Source organism: Bombina bombina, chromosome 3 (genome assembly GCF_027579735.1).
Source record: "Bombina bombina isolate aBomBom1 chromosome 3, aBomBom1.pri, whole genome shotgun sequence".
NCBI classification, from domain to species: Eukaryota; Metazoa; Chordata; class Amphibia; order Anura; family Bombinatoridae; genus Bombina; species Bombina bombina.
This window is the reverse complement of record NC_069501.1, coordinates 1,132,065,747-1,132,089,656: the sequence shown is the minus strand read 5'-3', so window position 1 is coordinate 1,132,089,656 and position 23,910 is coordinate 1,132,065,747. Positions and strand designations below refer to the sequence as shown.

At 41.9% G+C, this 23,910-nt stretch overlaps 1 protein-coding gene across 1 annotated transcript in view; it reads right to left on the bottom strand.

The window, feature by feature from the left end:
* The window catches only part of MIPEP (mitochondrial intermediate peptidase), a 506,392-nt gene extending 488,595 nt beyond the window's left edge, over positions 1-17,797 (bottom strand). The window contains exons 1-2 of the mRNA XM_053708504.1: positions 17,590-17,797; positions 8,534-8,707 (exon numbers count right to left, since the gene is read on the bottom strand). Coding sequence (XP_053564479.1) covers positions 8,534-8,707; positions 17,590-17,742 — 327 coding nt within the window. The 5' untranslated portion in view covers positions 17,743-17,797. The remainder of the gene's footprint in view (positions 1-8,533; positions 8,708-17,589) is intronic.
* Between the last annotated feature and the right edge of the window lie 6,113 nt (positions 17,798-23,910).

The window sequence follows — 23,910 nt, the reverse complement described above, 5'->3', positions numbered from 1 at the left end:
GGCCAAGCCTTGAGAGCATTGAATATCGCTCTCAGTTCCAGAATGTTTATCGGGAGAAGAGATTCTTCCCTAGACCATAGACCCTGAGCTTTCAGGGGTTCCCAGACCGCGCCCCAGCCCACCAGACTGGCGTCGGTCGTGACAATGACCCACTCTGGTCTGCGGAAGCTCATCCCTTGTGACAGGTTGTCCAGGGTCAGCCACCAACGGAGTGAATCTCTGGTCCTCTGATCTACTTGTATCGTCGGAGACAAGTCTGTATAATCCCCATTCCACTGACTGAGCATGCACAGTTGTAATGGTCTTAGATGAATTCGCGCAAAAGGAACTATGTCCATTGCCGCAACCATCAAACCTATTACTTCCATGCACTGCGCTATGGAAGGAAGAAGAACAGAATGAAGTACTTGACAAGAGCTTAGAAGTTTTGATTTTCTGGCCTCTGTCAGAAAAATCTTCATTTCTAAGGAGTCTATTATTGTTCCCAAGAAGGGAACTCTTGTTGACGGAGATAGAGAACTTTTTTCTACGTTCACTTTCCACCCGTGAGATCTGAGAAAGGCTAGGACAATGTCCGTATGAGCCTTTGCTTGTGGCAGAGACGACGCTTGAATCAGTATGTCGTCCAAGTAAGGTACTACTGCAATGCCCCTTGGTCTTAGCACCGCTAGAAGGGACCCTAGTACCTTTGTGAAAATTCTTGGAGCAGTGGCTAATCCGAATGGAAGTGCCACGAACTGGTAATGCTTGTCCAGAAAGGCGAACCTTAGGAACCGATGATGTTCCTTGTGGATAGGAATATGTAGATACGCATCCTTTAAATCCACCGTGGTCATGAATTGACCTTCCTGGATGGTAGGAAGAATTGTCCGAATGGTTTCCATTTTGAACGATGGAACCCTGAGAAATTTGTTTAGGATCTTGAGATCTAAGATTGGTCTGAATGTTCCCTCTTTTTTGGGAACTATGAACAGATTGGAGTAGAATCCCATCCCTTGTTCTCCTAATGGAACAGGATGAATCACTCCCATTTTTAACAGGTCTTCTACACAATGTAAGAATGCCTGTCTTTTTATGTGGTCTGAAGACAATTGAGACCTGTGGAACCTTCCCCTTGGGGGTAGCTCCTTGAATTCCAGAAGATAACCTTGGGAGACTATTTCTAGCGCCCAAGGATCCAGAACATCTCTTGCCCAAGCCTGAGCGAAGAGAGAAAGTCTGCCCCCCACCAGATCCGGTCCCGAATCGGGGGCCAACATCTCATGCTGTCTTGGTAGCAGTGGCAGGTTTCTTGGCCTGCTTACCTTTGTTCCAGCCTTGCATTGGCCTCCAGGCTGGCTTGGTTTGAGAAGTATTACCCTCTTGCTTAGAGGATGTAGAATTTGAGGCTGGTCCGTTTCTGCGAAAGGGACGAAAATTTGGTTTATTTTTAGCCTTAAAAGACCTATCCTGAGGAAGGGCGTGGCCCTTTCCCCCAGTGATATCTGAAATAATCTCTTTCAAGTCAGGGCCAAACAGCGTTTTCCCCTTGAAAGGTATGTTAAGCAATTTGTTCTTGGAGGACGCATCCGCTGACCAAGACTTTAGCCAAAGCGCTCTGCGCGCCACAATAGCAAAACCTGAATTTTTCGCCGCTAATCTAGCTAATTGCAAAGTGGCGTCTAAAGTAAAAGAGTTAGCCAATTTAAGAGCTTGAACTCTGTCCATAACCTCCTCATAAGAAGATTCTTTATTGAGCGACTTTTCTAGTTCATCGAACCAGAAACACGCCGCTGTAGTGACAGGAACAATGCATGAAATTGGTTGTAGAAGGTAACCTTGCTGAACAAACATCTTTTTAAGCAAACCCTCTAATTTTTTATCCATAGGATCTTTGAAAGCACAACTATCTTCTATAGGGATAGTAGTGCGTTTGTTTAGAGTAGAAACCGCCCCCTCGACCTTGGGGACTGTCTGCCATAAGTCCTTTCTGGGGTCGACCATAGGAAATAATTTCTTAAATATAGGGGGAGGGACAAAAGGTATGCCGGGCCTTTCCCATTCTTTATTTACAATGTCCGCCATCCGCTTGGGTATAGGAAAAGCTTCGGGGGGCACCGGAACCTCTAGGAACTTGTCCATCTTACATAATTTCTCTGGAATGACCAAATTGTCACAATCATCCAGAGTAGATAACACCTCCTTAAGCAGAGCGCGGAGATGTTCCAATTTAAATTTAAATGTAATAACGTCAGGTTCAGCTTGTTGAGAAATTTTTCCTGAATCTGAAATTTCTCCCTCAGACAAAACCTCCCTGGCCCCTTCAGATTGGTGTAAGGGCATGTCAGAACCATTATCATCAGCGTCCTCATGCTCTTCAGTATCTAAAACAGAGCAGTCGCGCTTTCGCTGATAAGTGGGCATTTTGGCTAAAATGTTTTTAATAGAATTATCCATTACAGCCGTTAATTGTTGCATAGTAAGAAGTATTGGCGCACTAGATGTACTAGGGGCCTCTTGTGTGGGCAAGACTGGCGTAGACACAGGAGGGGATGATGCAGTACCATGCTTACTCCCCTCACTTGCGGAATCATCTTGGGCAACATCATTATCAGTGGCATCATTGTCCCTAAATTGTTTGTCACATGCATCACATCTATTTAAATGAGAAGGAACCTTGGCTTCCTCACATACAGAACATAGTCTATCTGATAGTTCAGACATGTTAAACAGGCATAAACTTGATAACAAAGCACAAAAAACGTTTTAAAATAAAACCGTTACTGTCACTTTAAATTTTAAACTGAACACACTTTATTACTGAAAATGTGAAAAAGTATGAAGGAATTGTTCTAAATTCACCAAAATTTCACCACAGTGTCTTAAAGGCTTAAAAGTATTGCACACCAAATTTGAAAGCTTTAACTCTTAAAATAACGGAACCGGAGCCGTTTTTACATTTAACCCCTATACAGTCCCTGGTATCTGCTTTGCTGAGACCCAACCAAGCCCAGAGGGGAATACGATACCAAATGACGCCTTCAGTAAGCTTTTTCTGTGTATCTGAGCTCCTCACACATGCATCTGCATGCCTTGCTTCCCAAAAACAACTGCGCATTAGTGGCGCGAAAATGAGGCTCTGCCTATGATTAGAAAAGGCCCCCAGTGAAAAAGGTGTCCAATACAGTGCCTGTCGTTTTTTTAACATAATTCCCAAGATTAAAATAACTCCTCAAAGCTATAATCTATTAAAAATGCTTATAAAGTAATCGTTTTAGCCCAGAAAAATGTCTACCAGTCTTTAAAGCCCTTGTGAAGCCCTTTATTCTTATTAAGAAAATGGCTTACCGGATCCCATAGGGAAAATGACAGCTTCCAGCATTACCAAGTCTTGTTAGAAATGTGTCATACTTCAAGCAGCAAAGTCTGCACACCGTTTCCCCCAACTGAAGTTACTTCATCTCAACAGTCCTGTGTGGAAACAGCCATCGATTTTAGTAACGGTTGCTAAAATCATCTTCCTCTTACAAACAGAAATCTTCATCCATTTTCTGTTTCAGAGTAAATAGTACATACCAGCACTATTTTAAAATAACAAACTCTTGATTGAAGAATAAAACTACATATAAACACCAAAAAACTCTTAACCATTTCCGTGGAGATGTTGCCTGTGCAACGGCAAAGAAAATGACTGGGGAAGGCGGAGCCTAGGAGGGATCATGTGACCAGCTTTGCTGGGCTCTTTGCCATTTCCTGTTGGGGAAGAGAATATCCCACAAGTAAGGATGACGCCGTGGACCGGACACACCTATGTTGGAGAAATTACATTTAACTTTAGCTGGGTAATTCTGGATAAAGATAATATTGCATATGTCTGTTTTGTTAAATAAAACATTTTACACACAAATATGAATTTAAACATCTGGATCATACATTGGGCTTTACCCGGGTAATGCTAGTAAAAACACAAAACAGGAAATTAAACATTTTTAAGGAAATTAAACTTTTTTGTTAGATAAAACATTACATTTTTTTATACGTTTTGTACCATGTTTTGTTACATTAACAGTAAATTAAAGGGATACTAAACACAATTTTTTTCTTTCATGATTCAGATCGGGCATTTTAAGTATATTTCTAATTTACTCCTATTATCAATTTCTCCGGTCTCTTGGTATCTTTATTTATCTTTTTAGCAGCCGGACCATTTTTGGTTTGAAACCCTGGGTAGCGCTTGCTGATTGGTGGCTATATTTATCCACCAATCAGCAAGCACTACCCAGGGTGCTGAACCAAAAATGGGCCGGCTGCTAAACTTTCATTCCTGCTTTTTCAAATAAAGATACCAACAAAACAAACTGATAATAGGAGTAAATTAGAAATGTGCTTAAAATTGCATGTTCTATCCAAATCTTGAAAGAAAAAAATTAGGCTTAGTATCCCTTTAAACATTTTTATTTTTCATGTTTGTGTTGTAGCATGTTTTGTTACACCAACAGCCCGATGCACTGTAATTATTAAATAAACCCCTTATCAACATTTAGTGAATAATTCCCCATCAACAATTAGTGAATAATTCCCTATCAACAATTAGTGAATAATCCCCTATCAACATTTAGTGATGAAACCCCTTATCAACATTAACAGGTCTATTCACTAAAGGGAGAATTGTTATTGCAATATGGAGCCTTTTTTACTCTCAGTGGAAATACACACTGCATGCACACAGGTGAATTAATGCATTCTATACACCATTATTCATTACATCACTATTTAGTGGGTAATCCCCTATCAAATTGGTACTACACTGCAAGCTACGTGTGTTAAAGGGACAGTCTACACCAGAATTGTTATTGTTTTAAAAGATAGATAATCCCTTTTTTACCCATTCCCTAGTTTTGCATAACCAACACAGTTATATTTATATATTTTTTACCTCTGTGATTATCTTGTTTCTAAGCCTCTGCAGACTGCCCCTTTTTCAGTTCTTTTGACAGACTTGCAGTTTAGCCAATCAGTGATGGCTCCCAGGTAACTTCACGTGCACGAGCACAGTGTTATCTATATGAAAAACATGAACTAACACCCTCTAGTGGTGAAAAACCTGTTAAAATGCATTCTTAGGAGGCGGCCTTCAAGGTCTAAGAAATTAGCATATGAACCTCCTAGGTTAAGCTTTCAACTAAGAATACCAAGAGAACAAAGAAAAATTGGTGATAAAAGTAAATTGGAAAATTGTTTAAAATTACATGCCCTATCTGAATCATGAAAGTTTTTTTTTGGACTAGACTATCCCTTTAACACAGATAACTGCCTGCTTGAAAAAAGTTAACTGTAGCCAGGCACTTAAAGGGACGCTGAAATTACATGCAGAGCATGCAATTTTACACACATATACACATATACACACACAGACCATGTACATACATACACAGCCACAAGTTGTTGCCATCCACCAGCTTTGACAAGGTCTCATTTTCTGAGAGTACTTTGTAACAATGATAAGACCAGAGCAGTTACTGTAAATGAAGAAACATTCACAGGATGGGGGATATCAGAGGTAACATCTACAGCATGCAAAAAACTGACCTGAGACAATGTTATGTAAAAAAAATTATTGGTTGGGGGGGGGGGGAATAGAAACCAGGGTGTTTCCACTCTAGTGGATGCACAACATATAATGGTTTGATTGCAGTTAAATATGCCACATATTCGCAGTAGACGAGACAGTTTAAGATCAACTACAGGGTCACATGCACAAGATATCAATACTATAATTGCGTTTGTAATGTCCGTCGCCAGTTGCGCACGCATCCTCAATGGAATGTTGGTAGCGCGAGGCAGCCAAAAGAATGTTGGCTGCGCGCACAGCCAAAATAATTCAGCTGGATCCAGGTGGATTCCGAAAATGGCAGGAATCCACCGGAATGCAGCGAAGGCAAACAGAGCATTACCAAAAAAAAAAAAATGCCCGCACAAAGTATAACAAATAAAAAACGAACCTCCCACACGAAGTATTAACACATACACCACAAACCCACACATTGCAAAATAATAAAGTAATTAACCCCTTATAATAAAGTAATTAACCCCTTAATCCCTTAACAGTCAACCACCCACATTGCAATAAACATAATTAACCTATTAACCCCTAAACCCACACATCGCAATAAACCTATTTACCCCATTATCCCCTAAACCGCAAAAAATCCATATCGCAATAAACCTAATTAACCTATTAACCCCTTAAACCGCCAAAACCCACAACGCAAATAACTAAATTACTAAGCCCCCTAACCTAACACCCCCTAAATAACACAAATTAACTAAAACTAAAAAATACTAAAGTTACTACAACAAAAAAAAATCTAAGATTATAAAAAATAAAAAAGGCTAACATTACAGAAAATAAAAAAACAAAACTACCAAAGTTTACAAAACTAAACCTAATCCCTATGAATAATAAAAACAACCCCTACTCTAAGAATAAACTACCAGTAGCCCTTAAAATGGCTTTTTGCAGGGCTTTGCCCCAAGATAAACAGCTCTTTCACATTAAAAATACACAAAGTGCCCCCTAACAGTAAACCCCCCACCCACCAAACACCCCAAACTAAAATAACTTAACACTAAAAAAACTAAACTACCGTTCCTGAAGTCCGGCGGAGAAGGTCTTCTTCCAAGCGGCGACCTCTTCTTTCTTCTTCCAGGAACAATCCGGCGCGGAGGGCGGAGTTGAAGACCGGAGATCCTGGAGCTGAAGACCTATTGGCTGTTTAAATCAGCTAATAGGATTTTAGTAGCTCTCATCCTATTGGCTGATTTGAATTTGAAGAATCAAATCAGCCAATAGGAATTCAAGGGACGCCATCTTTAATCGCGTACCTTGAATTCACTATTCAGTGTACGGCGGCGATCGCACAAAGAGGATGCTCCATGGCTCCGCGGTCGCCGTTCTTCAGTTCCAGGGTCGCCAATCCGGGCCGGATTGTTCCTGGAAGAAGAAAAAAAGAGGTTGCCGCTTAGAAGAAGACTTCACCGCCTGAAACAGGACCTTCTCGCCAGACTTCAGGAACAGCAAGTACCAACCTGGGGGTTAGACTTAGGTTTTTTATAAGGTTTTTTTTTTTGGGGGGGGGTTGTTTATTTAAATAATAAGCAAGAGAGGGGGGGAGAGAGAGCAAGAGAGGGGGGGAGAGAGAGCAAGAGAGGGGGGGAGAGAGAGCAAAAGAGAGGGGGGAGAGAGCGCAAAAGAGAGGGGGGGAGAGAGCGCAAAAGAGAGGGGAGAGAGAGCGCAAAAGAGAGGGGGGAGAGAGCGCAAAAGAGAGGGGGGAGAGAGCGCAAAAGAGAGGGGGGAGAGAGCGCAAAAGAGAGGGGGGAGAGAGCGCAAAAGAGAGGGGGGAGAGAGCGCAAAAGAGAGGGAGGAGAAAGAGAGCAAAAGGGGTGGTGAAAGAATCCACCTGGATGGATTCTTTCACCACCGTGCTTTTTTCGCTGCATCCAGGTGGATTCTTTCACCACCCTGCCATTTTCGGAATCCACCATTCTGTCACCACAATAGACTGCCCTCTGGGCAGGCTTTCCCACTAGTATTGTATATTTGCTACATTGTCCATTTAGCCTTTTCTATCTTGGTAAAACAAGTCATGACTTAAGGACCAGGATGGAGAACCACAGGAGAGCCTTTTGCGTGTCCAAAAGGGATGAAGCATCAAAGCAACCAGTGATGTGCCATTTCCTGCAAGTGGACATGTGTCTGATCTAAGATATATGATCAGAGATCATGTCCCACGATTGCCACAAGCCCAGAGGCAGAACTTTTCTTCACTTTCTGCAATGAGATTTTTTTTTTTTTTTGAGAAAAATTTTCTGCTGGTCATTTTAAAAAAAAAATCAATTTTAAATAGTGTACAATTTAAAAAACAATTCCAATTTACTTCTGTTATCAAATTTACTTTGCTCTCTTGGTATTCTTTCCTGAAAGGCAGTTAGGGGCACACAAGTGACTGGAGCAAAATATGGTAGCAGTTTTACAACTATGTTATACATTTTCAAAACAGTAGGTGGCAGCAGTGTTTCCTGTCATGTACTGCAGCAGAAATGTGCATGCTACAGTAGATTTCTCTTCAACAAAGAATACCATGATAACTAAGTAAATCTGTTAATAGAAGTAAATTGAAAAGTTTTTTTGTTTTTTTTTAACTCTATGCTCTGTCTGAATCACAAGATAAATATTTTCGGAGTCATGTCCTTTTAAACATCAACTTCTTATCCAATTTTGGCTTTCTTGTGAAATTAGGGAGCCAAGTGCTGATTCTCAGAAGGTTTATTCCAGTTTCAAAATTGGAAAATAAGCAAATGTAACAGTAGCTATCCGTATCCGGTAGTGGAATTACTTTGGAATATACTTTCATTATGCACAAGTTCCAGTAAAACCAGGAATATGTGCATAATGGAACAAATACATTTGGTACAACTTCTCTAAATAACAGTACATGACAATGAGGGGTCAAATTATCTTCTATAGGAAACCCTAAAGCATGCTTTCTCTTACCAAGTCTGCAACCTTGCACAGTTCATCAGAGAGCTGATCAAATATCCTCACAGTCTCCGCACTTGGAGGAGTAGAGCATGCAGCTTCCACAAGACACTCTGTCCTCTTCAGAGCATTCTCTTGTATTATTCTAAATCCTTCTGGTGTACTTAATTCAGGAACACCAAACAAACCCTGGAACACAAGCAAATAATAATAAGAAGAAGAATAAGATTTTTAAAAACAGCATGTATCTCTGCATCGGCATCATGAAAAGTAATTTGTCTAGCCGTCACACTTTGCCATGACAGTCATACACTTTTGTCTAAACGTCACACTTTCCCATGAAAGTCACAGTTTTGCCTAGCTGTTGCACCTTGTTATGACAGTCCCACAGTTTTGTCTTGCCATCACATTTTGCCATGACAGTCGCACAGTTTTGTCTTGCCATCACATTTTGCCATGACAGTCGCACAGTTTTGTCTTGCCATCACATTTTGCCATGACAGTCGCACAGTTTAGTCTTGCCATCACATTTTGCCATGACAGTCGCACAGTTTAGTCTTGCCATCACATTTTGCCATGACAGTCGCACAGTTTAGTCTTGCCATCACATTTTGCCATGACAGTCGCACAGTTTAGTCTTGCCATCACATTTTGCCATGACAGTCGCACAGTTTAGTCTGGCCATCACATTTTGCCATGACAGTCACACAGTTTAGTCTGGCCATCACATTTTGCCATGACAGTCACACAGTTTAGTCTGGCCATCACATTTTGCCATGACAGTCGCACAGTTTAGTCTTGCCATCACAGTCACACAGTTTTGTCTTGCCATCGCATTTTGCCATGACAGTCACACAGTTTTGTCTTGCCATCACAGTCACACAGTTTTGTCTTGCCATCACATTTTGCCATGACAGTCACACAGTTTAGTCTGGCCATCACATTTTGCCATGACAGTCGCACAGTTTTGTCTTGCCATCACATTTTGCCATGACAGTCGCACAGTTTAGTCTTGCCATCACAGTCTCACAGTTTAGTCTTGCCATCACAGTCTCACAGTTTAGTCTTGCCATCACAGTCTCACAGTTTAGTCTTGCCATCACAGTCTCACAGTTTTGTCTTGCCATCACAGTCTCACAGTTTTGTCTTGCCATCACAGTCTCACAGTTTTGTCTTGCCATCACAGTCTCACAGTTTAGTCTTGCCATCACAGTCTCACAGTTTTGTCTTGCCATCACAGTCTCACAGTTTTGTCTTGCCATCACAGTCTTGTCTTGCCATCACATTTTGCCATGACAGTTACAGTTTAGTCTTGCCATCACATTGTGCCATGACAGTTACACAGTTTAGTCTTGCCATCACATTTTGCCATGACAGTCACACAGTTTTGTCTTGCCATCACATTTTGCCATGACAGTCACACAGTTTTGTCTTGCCATCACATTTTGCCATGACAGTCACACAGTTTTGTCTTGCCATAAAATTTTGCCATGACAGTCACACAGTTTTGTCTTGCCATCACATTTTGCCATGACAGTCACACAGTTTTGTCTTGCCATCGCAGTCACACAGTTTTGTCTTGCCATAAAATTTTACCATGTCTTGCCATCACATTTTGCCATGACAGTCACACAGTTTTGTCTTGCCATCGCATTTTGCCATGACAGTCGTACAGTTTAGTCTTGCCATCACAGTCACACAGTTTTGTCTTGCCATAAAATTTTACCATGTCTTGCCATCACATTTTGCCATGACAGTCACACAGTTTTGTCTTGCCATCGCATTTTGCCATGACAGTCGTACAGTTTAGTCTTGCCATCACAGTCACACAGTTTTGTCTTGCCATCACATTCATACACTTTTGTCTAACCGTCACACTTTTCCATGAAAGTCACAGTTCTGCCTAGCCGTTGCACCTTGTTATGCCATTCTCACAGTTTGGTCTTGCCATCACATTTTGCCATTCTCACAGTTTTGTCTTGCCATCACATTTTGCCATGACAGCCGCACAGTTTTGTCTTGCCATCACATTGTGTCATGACAGTCACACAGTTTTGTCTTGCCATCACATTGTGTCATGAGAGTCACACAGTTTTGTCTTGCCATCACATTGTGTCATGACAGTCACACAGTTTTGTCTTGCCATCACATTGTGCCATGACAGTCACACAGTTTTGTCTTGCCATCACATTGTGCCATGACAGTCACACAGTTTTGTCTTGCCATCACATTGTGCCATCACAGTCACACAGTTTTGTCTTGCCATCACATTCATACACTTTTGTCTAACCGTCACACTTTTCCATGAAAGTCACAGTTTTGCCTAGCCGTTGCACCTTGTTATGCCAGTCTCACAGTTTAGTCTTGCCATCACATTTTGCCATGACAGCTGCACAGTTTTGTCTTGCCATCACATTTTGCCATAACAGTCACACAGTTTTGTCTAACTGTCACACTTTCCCATGACAGTGGCACAGTCTTGTCTAACTTTCCCATTAAAGTCACACAGTGTTGCCTAGCCGTTGCACCTTGTTATGATAGTCTCACAGTTTTGCCAAGCCATCACAACTGCAATGACAGTCACACAGTTTTGTCTTGCCATCACATTTTGCCATGACAGTCAGTTTGGTTTTGTCATCACATTTTGCCATGTCTTGCAATCGCATTTTGCCATGCCAGTCACACAGTTTTGTCTTGCCATCACATTTTGCCATGACAGTCGCACAGTTTTGTCTTGCCATCACATTTTGCCATGACAGTCGCACAGTTTTGTCTTGCCATCACATTTTGCCATGACAGTCGCACAGTTTAGTCTGGCCATCACATTTTGCCATGACAGTCACACAGTTTAGTCTGGCCATCACATTTTGCCATGACAGTCGCACAGTTTAGTCTTGCCATCACAGTCACACAGTTTTGTCTTGCCATCGCATTTTGCCATGACAGTCACACAGTTTTGTCTTGCCATCACAGTCACACAGTTTTGTCTTGCCATCACATTTTGCCATGACAGTCAGTTTGGTTTTGTCATCACATTTTGCCATGTCTTGCAATCGCATTTTGCCATGCCAGTCACACAGTTTTGTCTTGCCATCACATTTTGCCATGACAGTCGCACAGTTTTGTCTTGCCATCACATTTTGCCATGACAGTCGCACAGTTTTGTCTTGCCATCACATTTTGCCATGACAGTCGCACAGTTTAGTCTGGCCATCACATTTTGCCATGACAGTCACACAGTTTAGTCTGGCCATCACATTTTGCCATGACAGTCGCACAGTTTAGTCTTGCCATCACAGTCACACAGTTTTGTCTTGCCATCGCATTTTGCCATGACAGTCACACAGTTTTGTCTTGCCATCACATTTTGCCATGACAGTCACACAGTTTAGTCTTGCCATCACAGTCTCACAGTTTTGTCTTGCCATCACAGTCTCACAGTTTTGTCTTGCCATCACATTTTGCCATGACAGTTACAGTTTAGTCTTGCTATCACATTGTGCCATGACAGTTACACAGTTTAGTCTTGCCATCACATTTTGCCATGACAGTCACACAGTTTTGTCTTGCCATCACATTTTGCCATGACAGTCACACAGTTTTGTCTTGCCATAACATTTTGCCATGACAGTCACACAGTTTTGTCTTGCCATAAAATTTTGCCATGACAGTCACACAGTTTTGTCTTGCCATCACATTTTGCCATGACAGTCACACAGTTTTGTCTTGCCATCACATTTTGCCATGACAGTCACACAGTTTTGTCTTGCCATCGCAGTCACACAGTTTTGTCTTGCCATAAAATTTTACCATGTCTTGCCATCACATTTTGCCATGACAGTCACACAGTTTTGTCTTGCCATCGCATTTTGCCATGACAGTCGTACAGTTTAGTCTTGCCATCACAGTCACACAGTTTTGTCTTGCCATCACAGTCACACAGTTTTGTCTAACCGTCACACTTTTCCATGAAAGTCACAGTTCTGCCTAGCCGTTGCACCTTGTTATGCCATTCTCACAGTTTGGTCTTGCCATCACATTTTGCCATGACAGCCGCACAGTTTTGTCTTGCCATCACATTGTGTCATGACAGTCACACAGTTTTGTCTTGCCATCACATTGTGCCATGACAGTCACACAGTTTTGTCTTGCCATCACATTGTGCCATGACAGTCACACAGTTTTGTCTTGCCATCACATTGTGCCATGACAGTCACACAGTTTTGTCTTGCCATCACAGTCACACAGTTTTGTCTTGCCATCACAGTCACACAGTTTTGTCTAACCGTCACACTTTTCCATGAAAGTCACAGTTTTGCCTAGCCGTTGCACCTTGTTATGCCAGTCTCACAGTTTAGTCTTGCCATCACATTTTGCCATGACAGCTGCACAGTTTTGTCTTGCCATCACATTTTGCCATAACAGTCACACAGTTTTGTCTAACTGTCACACTTTCCCATGACAGTGGCACAGTCTTGTCTAACTTTCCCATTAAAGTCACACAGTGTTGCCTAGCCGTTGCACCTTGTTATGATAGTCTCACAGTTTTGCCAAGCCATCACAACTGCAATGACAGTCACACAGTTTTGTCTTGCCATCACATTTTGCCATGACAGTCAGTTTGGTTTTGTCATCACATTTTGCCATGTCTTGCAATCGCATTTTGCCATGCCAGTCACACAGTTTTGTCTTGCAATCGCATTTTGCATTGACAGTCACACAGTTTTGTCATGTCATCACATTCATACACTTTTGTCTAACCGTCACACTTTTCCATGAAAGTCACAGTTTTGCCTAGCCGTTGCACCTTGTTATGCCAGTCTCACAGTTTAGTCTTGCCATCACATTTTGCCATGACAGTCACACAGTTTTGTCTTGCCATCACATTGTGCCATCACAATCACACAGTTTTGTCTTGCCATCACATTCATACACTTTTGTCTAACCGTCACACTTTTCCATGAAAGTCACAGTTTTGCCTAGCCGTTGCACCTTGTTATGCCAGTCTCACAGTTTAGTCTTGCCATCACATTTTGCCATGACAGTCACACAGTTTAGTCTTGCCATCACATTTTCCCATGACAGTAACACAGTTTTGTCTTCCCATCACATTTTGCCATATCTTGCCATCACATTTTGCCATAACAGTCGCACAGTTTTGTCTTGTCATCACATCTTGCCATGACAGTCACACAGTTTGGTCTTGCCATCACATTGTGTCATGACAGTCACACAGTTTTTTCTTGCCATCACATTGTGTCATGACAGTCACACAGTTTTGTCTTGCCATCACATTGTGCCATGACAGTCACACAGTTTTGTCTTGCCATCACATTGTGCCATGACAGTCACACAGTTTTGTCTTGCCATCACATTGTGCCATCACAATCACACAGTTTTGTCTTGCCATCACAGTCATACACTTTTGTCTAACCGTCACACTTTTCCATGAAAGTCACAGTTTTGCCTAGCCGTTGCACCTTGTTATGCCAGTCTCACAGTTTAGTCTTGCTATCACATTTTGCCATGACAGCTGCACAGTTTTGACTTGCCATCACATTTTGCCATAACAGTCACACAGTTTTGTCTAACTGTCACACTTTCCCATGACAGTGGCACAGTCTTGTCTAACTTTCCCATTAAAGTCACACAGTGTTGCCTAGCCGTTGCACCTTGTTATGATAGTCTCACAGTTTTGCCAAGCCATCACAACTGCAATGACAGTCACACAGTTTTGTCTTGCCATCACATTTTGCCATGACAGTCAGTTTGGTTTTGTCATCACATTTTGCCATGCCAGTCACACAGTTTTGTCTTGCAATCGCATTTTGCATTGACAGTAAAGTCACACAGTGTTGCCTAGCCGTTGCACCTTGTTATGATAGTCTCACAGTTTTGCCAAGCCATCACAACTGCAATGACAGTCACACAGTTTTGTCTTGCCATCACATTTTGCCATGACAGTCAGTTTGGTTTTGTCATCACATTTTGCCATGCCAGTCACACAGTTTTGTCTTGCAATCGCATTTTGCATTGACAGTCACACAGTTTTGTCATGTCATCACATTCATACACTTTTGTCTAACCGTCACACTTTCCCATGAAAGTCACAGTTTTGCCTAGCCGTTGCACCTTGTTATGACAGTCTCACAGTTTAGTCTTGCCATCACATTTTGCCATGACAGTCACACAGTTTAGTCTTGCCATCACATTTTCCCATGACAGTAACACAGTTTTGTCTTCCCATCACATTTTGCCATATCTTGCCATCACATTTTGCCATAACAGTCGCACAGTTTTGTCTTGTCATCACATCTTGCCATGACAGTCACACAGTTTGGTCTTGCCATCACATTGTGCCATGACAGTCAGTTTGGTCTTGCCATCGCATTTTCCCATGACAGTCACACAGTTTTGTCTTGCCATCACATTTTCCCATAACAGTAACACAGTTTTGTCTTCCCATCACATTTTGCTATCACATTTTGCCATAACAGTCGCACAGTTTTGTCTTGTCATCGCATCTTGCCATGACATTCACACAGTTTTGTCTTGCAATCGCATTTTGCATTGACAGTCACACAGTTTTGTCATGTCATCACATTCATACACTTTTGTCTAACCGTCACACTTTCCCATGAAAGTCACAGTTTTGCCTAGCCGTTGCACCTTGTTATGACAGTCTCACAGTTTAGTCTTGCCATCACATTTTGCCATGACAGTCACACAGTTTTGTCTTGCCATCACATTTTGCCATAACAGTCGCACAGTTTTGTGTTGTCATCACATTTTTCCATAACAGTCGCACAGTTTTGTCTTGTCATCACATTTTGCCATAACAGTCACACAGTTTGTCATGGCAAGATGCGATGACAAGACCAAACTGTGTGACTGTCATGGCAAGATGCGATGACAAGACCAGTCACACAGTTTGGTCTTGCCATCGCATTTTCCCATGACAGTAACACAGTTTTGTCTTCCCACCACATTTTGCCATGTCTTGCCATCACATTTTCCCAAGACAGTAACACAGTTTTGTCTTCCCATCACATTTTGCCATGTCTTGCCATCACATTTTGCCATGACAGTAACACAGTTTTGTCTTCCCATCACATTTTGCCATGTCTTGCCATCACATTTTGCCATGACAGTCACACAGTTTTGTCTTCCCATCACATTTTGCCATGTCTTGCCATCACATTTTGCCATGACAGTCACACAGTTTTGTCTTCCCATCACATTTTGCCATGTCTTCCCATCACATTTTCCCATGACAGTAACACAGTTTTGTCTTCCCATCACATTTTCCCATGACAGTAACACAGTTTTGTCTTCCCATCACATTTTGCCATGTCTTGCCATCACATTTTCCCATGACAGTAACACAGTTTTGTCTTCCCATCACATTTTGCCATAACAGTCGCGCAGTTTTGTGCTGTCATCACATTTTGCCATGACAGTCACACGGTTTCGTCTTGCCATCGCATTGTGCCATGACAGTCACACTGTTTTGTCTTGCCATCACATTGTGTCATGACAGTCACACTGTTTTGTCTTGCCATCACATTGTGTCATGACAGTCACACTGTTTTGTCTTGCCATCACATTGTGTCATGACAGTCACACAGTTTTGTCTTGCCATCACATTGTGTCATGACAGTCACACAGTTTTGTCTTGCCATCACATTGTGTCATTAAAGTCACACAGTTTTGTCTTGCCATCACATTGTGTCATTAAAGTCACACAGTTTTGTCTTGCCATCACATTGTGTCATTAAAGTCACACAGTTTTGTCTTGCCATCACAGTCATACACTTTTGTCTAACCGTCCCACTTTCCCATGAAAGTCACACAGTTTTGCCTAGCTGTTGCACCTTGTTATGACAGTCTCAATGTTTTGTCTTGCTATCACATTTTGACGTGAAAGTCACAACATTTTGTCTTCCCGTCACATTTTACCACACAATTTTGTTTTGCCATCACACTTGTCATGACATGGCATAGTTTTGGTTAGGCATTGCAGTTTGCCTTGACAGTGACACACTTTTGTCTTGCTATCGCTATATGCCATGACCGTTGCCATTGCACCACTTTGGCATGACAGTGGCACAGTTTTGTTTAGCTGTCACACTTTGGCATGACAGTGGCACAGTATTGTTTAGCTGTCACACTTTGGCATGACAGTGGCACAGTATTGTTTAGCTGTCACACTTTGGCATGACAGTGGCACAGTTTTGTTTAGCTGTCACACTTTGGCATGACAGTGGCACAGTATTGTTTAGCTGTCACACTTTGGCATGACAGTGGCACAGTATTGTTTAGCTGTCACACTTTGGCATGACAGTGGCACAGTTTTGTTTAGCTGTCACACTTTGGCATGACAGTGGCACAGTTTTGTTTAGCTGTCACACTTTGGCATGACAGTGGCACAGTTTTGTTTAGCTGTCACACTTTGGCATGACAGTGGCACAGTTTTGTTTAGCTGTCACACTTTGGCATGACAGTGGCACAGTATTGTTTAGCTGTCAAACTTTGACATGACAGTGGCACAGTATTGTTTAGCTGTCAAACTTTGGCATGACAGTGGCACAGTTTTGTTTAGCTGTCACACTTTGGCATGACAGTGGCACAGTTTTGTTTAGCTGTCACACTTTGGCATGACAGTGGCACAGTTTTGTTTAGCTGTCACACTTTGGCATGACAGTGGCACAGTTTTGTTTAGCTGTCACACTTTGGCATGACAGTGGCACAGTTTTGTCTAGCTGTCACACTTTCCCATGGCAGTCAGTTACACAGTTTTGTCTGGTCACCGCATCACTTTGCCATGACAGTGGCACAGTTTTATCTAGCCGTCATACCAATGTGACAAAGTCACATTACACAGGTTACTCTCTGGCAGCCACATAGTACTACTCTCAAGCAGTTACTCCGCATAGACTTCTTATGTCATCCAAAGCGACACTGTGCTCTAAAACCTTCTCAGCGCATTTTCTGTAAATCACACTCTACATTAGGAAAGTTACAGCGTTCCCCTTTCATCTCTCCTCCACACAACCCAGGCGAAATCTCACCGTGCCCTTGCTGAACACATCTAGTCTCCGCTGCTGCTTGACATTGAAAGCAGCTCCCACAGGAGACCAACTAGTACTGACCGCCCGGTGCGGCACGTACCCTCCGACATGGTACCAGAGAGTGCGCAGGAGCCGGCGGGGTAGATACGGCATGCCTAAGTAATACACCTCCCGGCTTCAGCCTGACACTGACACAGTAGGCCCAGAACAAAACTACACGAGGAGGAGGCGGGACCAGGAAACATAACATTGCAAGACGTCACGAAAGGATATTTCTCATTGGTGTTAAAGATGGGAGTGAAATTGTGCTTAGCAGACCGGTACAGGGGAACGCCCACCGCTGTACAAATGGCATTGTGCGTCCTATTTGATGTATAGAGGAAAGTGGTTTGAATTTGGTTTGTTGCAGAGATTATGGTGCATGTCGGTTCTACCTATGTGTGGATTTTACTCGGTGTCACTAGGGATCTTAAACTTGGGACGGTAAACGTCTTGAGAATTTATATAAATGTTTTAGTTATGGGTAAAATCTTAGTTTAGCGTTCTAAATTATTTTCTCAGCCATATCTCATTATCTAGTTATGTATCCTAAACCAACTTTGTAGTATTCTTTTATTATTTATTTTACCCACCTTTCGTGTAATTAAACTCTGTCCCTAGCGTGCTTTAAAACAGGGGTGCCCAATAGGTAGTTCGGGATCTACCAGTAGATCCTGAAGGCGCTGCAGGTAGATTGCGGCTGATGTGATCAAAATCATGTGGTCAAGTTACAAGTTGCCACATTTGCCCAGAAAATTCCTGGACCCTTTTTAAATGGGCGTGGAGAGGGTGTGTCTCAGGGCGTGGCTTTCGTCTGGCTTCTCACGGCCTCAAAAAATCTGAGTTTAGCGTTCTAAATTATTTTTTCCAAACAAAATTGGAGTGGGGGTTCAGATGAGGGCTGCCAACAATGCTGCAGTGTTTGTGTCTCCAGGAACAAAAAGGGGAGCCATATTTTGGGTTGTAAAGTCCCTGTTTTCCCCATAGACTTTCCACAGCCAGCCAGCTCTGCTCACCTACATGGCTACATTGTATCAAACCCTCAGCCTACAGGTTTTTATACATTTGTAACTGTTTACTGTACACACAAACTTAAAGGGACACTGTACCCAAATTTATTATTTTGTGAATCAGATACAGCATGCAATTTTAAGCAACTTTCTAATTTACTACTATTATCAATTTCTCTTCGTTCTCTTGCTATCTTTATATGAAAAAGAAGGCATCTAAGCTTTTTTCTAAGTTCAGAACTCTGGACAGCAGTTTTTGATTGGTGGATGCATTTATCCACCAATCAGCAAGGACAACCTAGGTTGTTCACCAAAAATGGGCCGCCATCTAAACTTACATTCTTGCATTTCAAATAAAGATACCAAGAGAATAAAGAACATTTGAAAATAGGAGTAAATCCGAAAGTTGATTAAAATTGCATGCTCTATCTGAAGCACAAAAGAAAATATTTGGGTACAGTGTCCCTTTAAAGTGAAGGTCAATTTTCATGTGAAAGTGCCCGGTTTTTAAAAAAAACTATTAAACCAAGGGCACTTTCATTCATGAAAATTGACATTTAAGCCGTTTTTTATTTTTAAATATACTTACCTTTTCTTCTTGAAGCCCCTCCAGTGCTTCACCAGCCCGTCGCAAGCCTCTTCAGGGGCCCAGCTTAATTTTTTTTTTTTAATGAAAAACGATATCATGTGAGTGTGACATGATGCTTCACTAGTCTCTGTCTGACTACAGGGGTTAGTCTTTCTGTTTTACCCATTGGTGTGTATGTGTGTATGTATGTATGTGACTGTGTGTGTATTTATGCATGTATGTATGTGTGTATGTATGTATGTGACTGTGTGTGTATTTATGCATGTATGTGTGTGTGTATGTATGTATGTATGTGACTGTGTGTATTTATGCATGTATGTGTGTGTGTATGTATGTATGTGTGTGTATTTATGCATGTATGTGTGTGTATGTATGTATGTGACTGTGTGTGTATTTATGCATGTATGTGTGTGTGTATGTATGTATGTGACTGTGTGTGTATTTATGCATGTATGTGTGTATGTATGTATGTGACTGTGTGTGTATTTATGCATGTATGTGTGTGTATGTATGTATGTGACTGTGTGTATTTATGCATGTATGTGTGTGTGTATGTATGTATGTGACTGTGTGTGTATTTATGCATGTATGTGTGTGTATGTATGTATGTGACTGTGTGTGTATTTATGCATGTATTTGTGTGTATGTATGTATGTGACTGTGTGTGTATTTATGCATGTATGTGTGTGTATGTATGTGACTGTGTGTGTATTTATGTATGTGTGTGTGTGTGTGTGTATGTATGTATGTGACTGTGTGTGTATTTATGCATGTATGTGTGTATGTATGTATGTGACTGTGTGTATTTATGCATGTGTGTGTGTATGTATGTGACTGTGTGTGTATTTATGCATGTATGTGTGTGTGTATGTATGTATGTATGTGACTGTGTGTGTATTTATGCATGTATGTGTGTGTGTATGTATGTATGTGACTGTGTGTGTATTTATGCATGTATGTGTGTTTGTGGAACCAGCAAATTACAGACCTTGTTACTACAGCATGGGGGGAGGGGGTAAACAGTGTCACTATACAGTACCACTATATACAGTATGGGGGTGCTGGACTATGTCACAGACTACTGTGGTCACTTTATAAAGTACTGGGGCAGGTAGGGTCAGGCCAGCCATTTCACTGGCAGATTACAGACTGTGTCATCACTGACTCACTATACAGTACTGGTGGGTTAAACAGTGTCACTATATACAGTAATAGGGGGTCAGACCACCTCACAGTCTGTGGGCACAGGGTACCTCCTTTTGCAGACATGTAATCTGATTCACATTTTTTTTTGTGTTAAATGTTAAAAAAAAAAAAGATATGTATCAAATTCACTTTTTTTGGGGTGGGGGGCCCTTCTTTGTTTCTTGCACCTGGGCCCTGTGGTTTCTAGTTACCCCTCTGAGCCTCTTCATACGTCAGCAATGACGATTCCGGCATCCTCTAATCACAGCTTCCCCCCCGGGGGATCATTGCCTGAGGCAACGCCGTGATTGGAGGAAGCCGGTTTCGTCATTGCTGGGTAAGTAAACCAGGAAGAAGCAGACGGGGCATCGTTTCAGAACGCCGATCCGGCGTTTCAGAAGAAAAAGGTAAGTATTTTTAAAATACAGTGCTATGTCAATTTTCATTTGTGAATGAATGAAAGTGCTTCTGTTTTTAATAGTTTTTTTAAAAAACGGGCACTTTCACATGCAAATTTACCTTCACTTTAAAGTGAAAGTAAATCCTAGCGTTTTACAAACGCTAGGATTGACTATTGAAACAAATAAAGGGGACTTTCATTCATGAAATATAAGATACTTCATGTAGAAAGCTCCTTTATTTGTTTTAAACCGATCGCCGTTTTTAGCTGCTACAGCAGCCCACGGCTAAAAAAATTTTTTGCTAAGAGGTGACGTTTTCACCTCTTAGCCAATAGCCCTGCGGTAAATCCGGCTTGGCGCCCATGGGAGCCGGATTTTCTGCACGGCTATTTGCTAAGAGGTGAAAACGTCACCTCTTAGCAAAAAATATTTTTAAACGTGTGCTGCTGTAGCAGCTAAGAACGGCGATCAGTTAAAACAAATAAAGGAGGGACAGATCATTGTAATGTGCACGCAGCGCAACCTTAAAGGGCAGCTCGACAACTGCGCACAGAGCCTTAAAGGGACAGATCACCGTAATGTTCACGCAGCGCAAACTTAATCGGCAGCTCAGCTCCTGCGCACACAGTCTTTAAGGGACAGGCACACACAACCTTTAGTTGTTAAACACACACAGTTTTAAAGGGAGCAATAGCATACATCCACACGCAAAGCACACCGCCTTAAAGGGACACTCTGTCTTAAAGGGACAGGGTCACGTGCACACAAACCGCACTCACAGCCTTTAAAAAGACAACTTGCACCATAAGCACACAGCGTTAAAGGAACAGCTCACACCATGCACAGTCTTTAAGGGACAGGCACAGCTCACACCATGTACACCTAGCGCAACCTTAAAGGGCACCTCGGCACCTGCTTGCAGTCTTAAAGGGGCAGGCACACACAACCTTTTAGTGAGTTTACACGCACAGTTTTAAAGGGAGCAATAGTATGCATCCCCATGTGATGCACGCAGCCTTAAAGGGACGCTCTGTCTTAACGGGACAGTGGCACGTGCATGCACACAAACACACAGAGCACTCCATACAACCACTGCTCCATACCGCTGCTCCATAACTGATCTGCTGCCTCTGAGGCTGCGGTCTTCAATACGCCCGATCATATACGATCGGGCTGATTGACACCCCCTGCTAGCTACTGATTGGCTGCAAATCTGAAGGGGGCGGCATTGCACAAGCAGTTCACAAAAATTTAGGTAGTTTAATTAATTTAATTAATTTAGGTAGTTCAATCCTATTGGCTGATCCAATCAGATTGCATCAGCCAATAGGATCTTTTCTACCTTAATTCTGATTGGCTGATAGAATTCTATCAGCCAATCGGAATTGAAGGGACGCCATCTTGGATGACGTCACTTAAAGGAACCGTCATTTAGTAAGAAGACTTCGTTGGAAGAGGATGCCTCACGCTGGATGTCTTAAAGATGGACCCGCTCCGCCCCGGATGGATGAAGATAGAAGATGCCGTCTGGAGGACCACTTCGTCCGGCTTGGATGAAGACTTCTCCCGGCTTCGTTGAGGACTTCGGCCTGGTTGGGTGAAGACTTCTTCCGGTAAGGTGATCTTCAAGGGGTTAATGTTAGGTTTTTTTAAGGGGGTATTGGGTGGGTTTTAGAGTAGGGTTGGTTGTGTGGGTGGTGGGTTTTAATGTTGGGGGGGGATTTGTACTTTTTTTTTACAGGTAAAAGAGCTGATTACTTTGGGGCAATGCCCTGCAAAAGGCCCTTTTAAGGGCTATTTGTAATTTAGTGTAGGGTAGGGCTTTTTTTATTTTGTTAGGGGGATTAGATTAGGTGTAATTAGTTTAAAAATCTTGTAATTTGTTTATTATTTTCTGTAATTTAGTGGGGTTTTTTGTACTTTAGATAATTTAATTTTATTTGTATTTAATTGTATTTAATTTATTTAATTATAGTGTAGTGTTAGGTATTATTGTAACTTAGGTTAGGTTTTATTTTACAGGTACTTTTGTATTTATTTTAACTAGGTAGTTATTAAATAGTTAATAACTATTTAATAACTATTGTACCTAGTTAAAATAAATACAAACTTGCCTGTAAAATAAAAATAAACCCTAAGCTAGATACAATGTAACTATTAGTTATATTGTAGCTAGCTTAGGGTTTATTTTACAGGTAAGTATTTAGTTTTAAATAGGAATAATTTAGTTAATGATAGTTTTTATTTAGATTTATTTAAATTATATTTAAGTTAGGGGGTGTTAGGGTTAGGGTTAGACTTAGGTTTAGGGGTTAATATGTTTATTATAGTGGTGTCGGGAGCGGCAGATTAGGGGTTAATAATATAATGTAGGTGGCGGCGATGTCGGGGGCGGCAGATTAGGGGTGTTTAGTCTCGGGGTTCATGTTAGGGTGTTAGGTGTAGACATAACTTTTATTTCCCCATAGGAATCAATGGGGCTGCGTTAGGAGCTAAACACTGCTTTTTTGCAGGTGTTAGGTTTTTTTTCAGCCGGCTCTCCCCGTTGATTCCTATGGGGAAATCGTGCACGAGCACGTTCATCCAGCTCACCGCTGACTTAAGCAGCGCTGGTATTAGAGTGAGATGTGGAGCAAAATTTTATCTGCGCTCACTTTTTTGCGGTTAACGCCGGGTTTGTAAAAACCCGTAATACCAGCGTTGTCTGTAAGTGTCTGTAAGTGAGCGGTGAGCATAAACTGCTCATTAGCACCACACAGCTTCTAACGCAAAACTCGTAATCTAGGCGATAGTTTATTGGCCATTACTGTAGTTTTGTTTTATTTTAACATTGCAGATAGGGTAGTTATTTTTAAACTACAAATCGTTGGTTTGATAATTCTTCTATCCCCTCTTGTTAAATTTGACTACCGCCTCATCAGCGGCCTCCCTTACCTGTACTCTTTTGTTCCTGTCACCGGACCACATCGTTTTAACGTGACTCCTCCGTGGCCTCTCCTGCTAGAGGTCTGATCCAGTGCTGCTCAGAGCTTTTGCGGACACGCATCTGACCAGCAGTTATCACAATCCGGTCGGATGTGTGAGCCGCTGCTCGGAG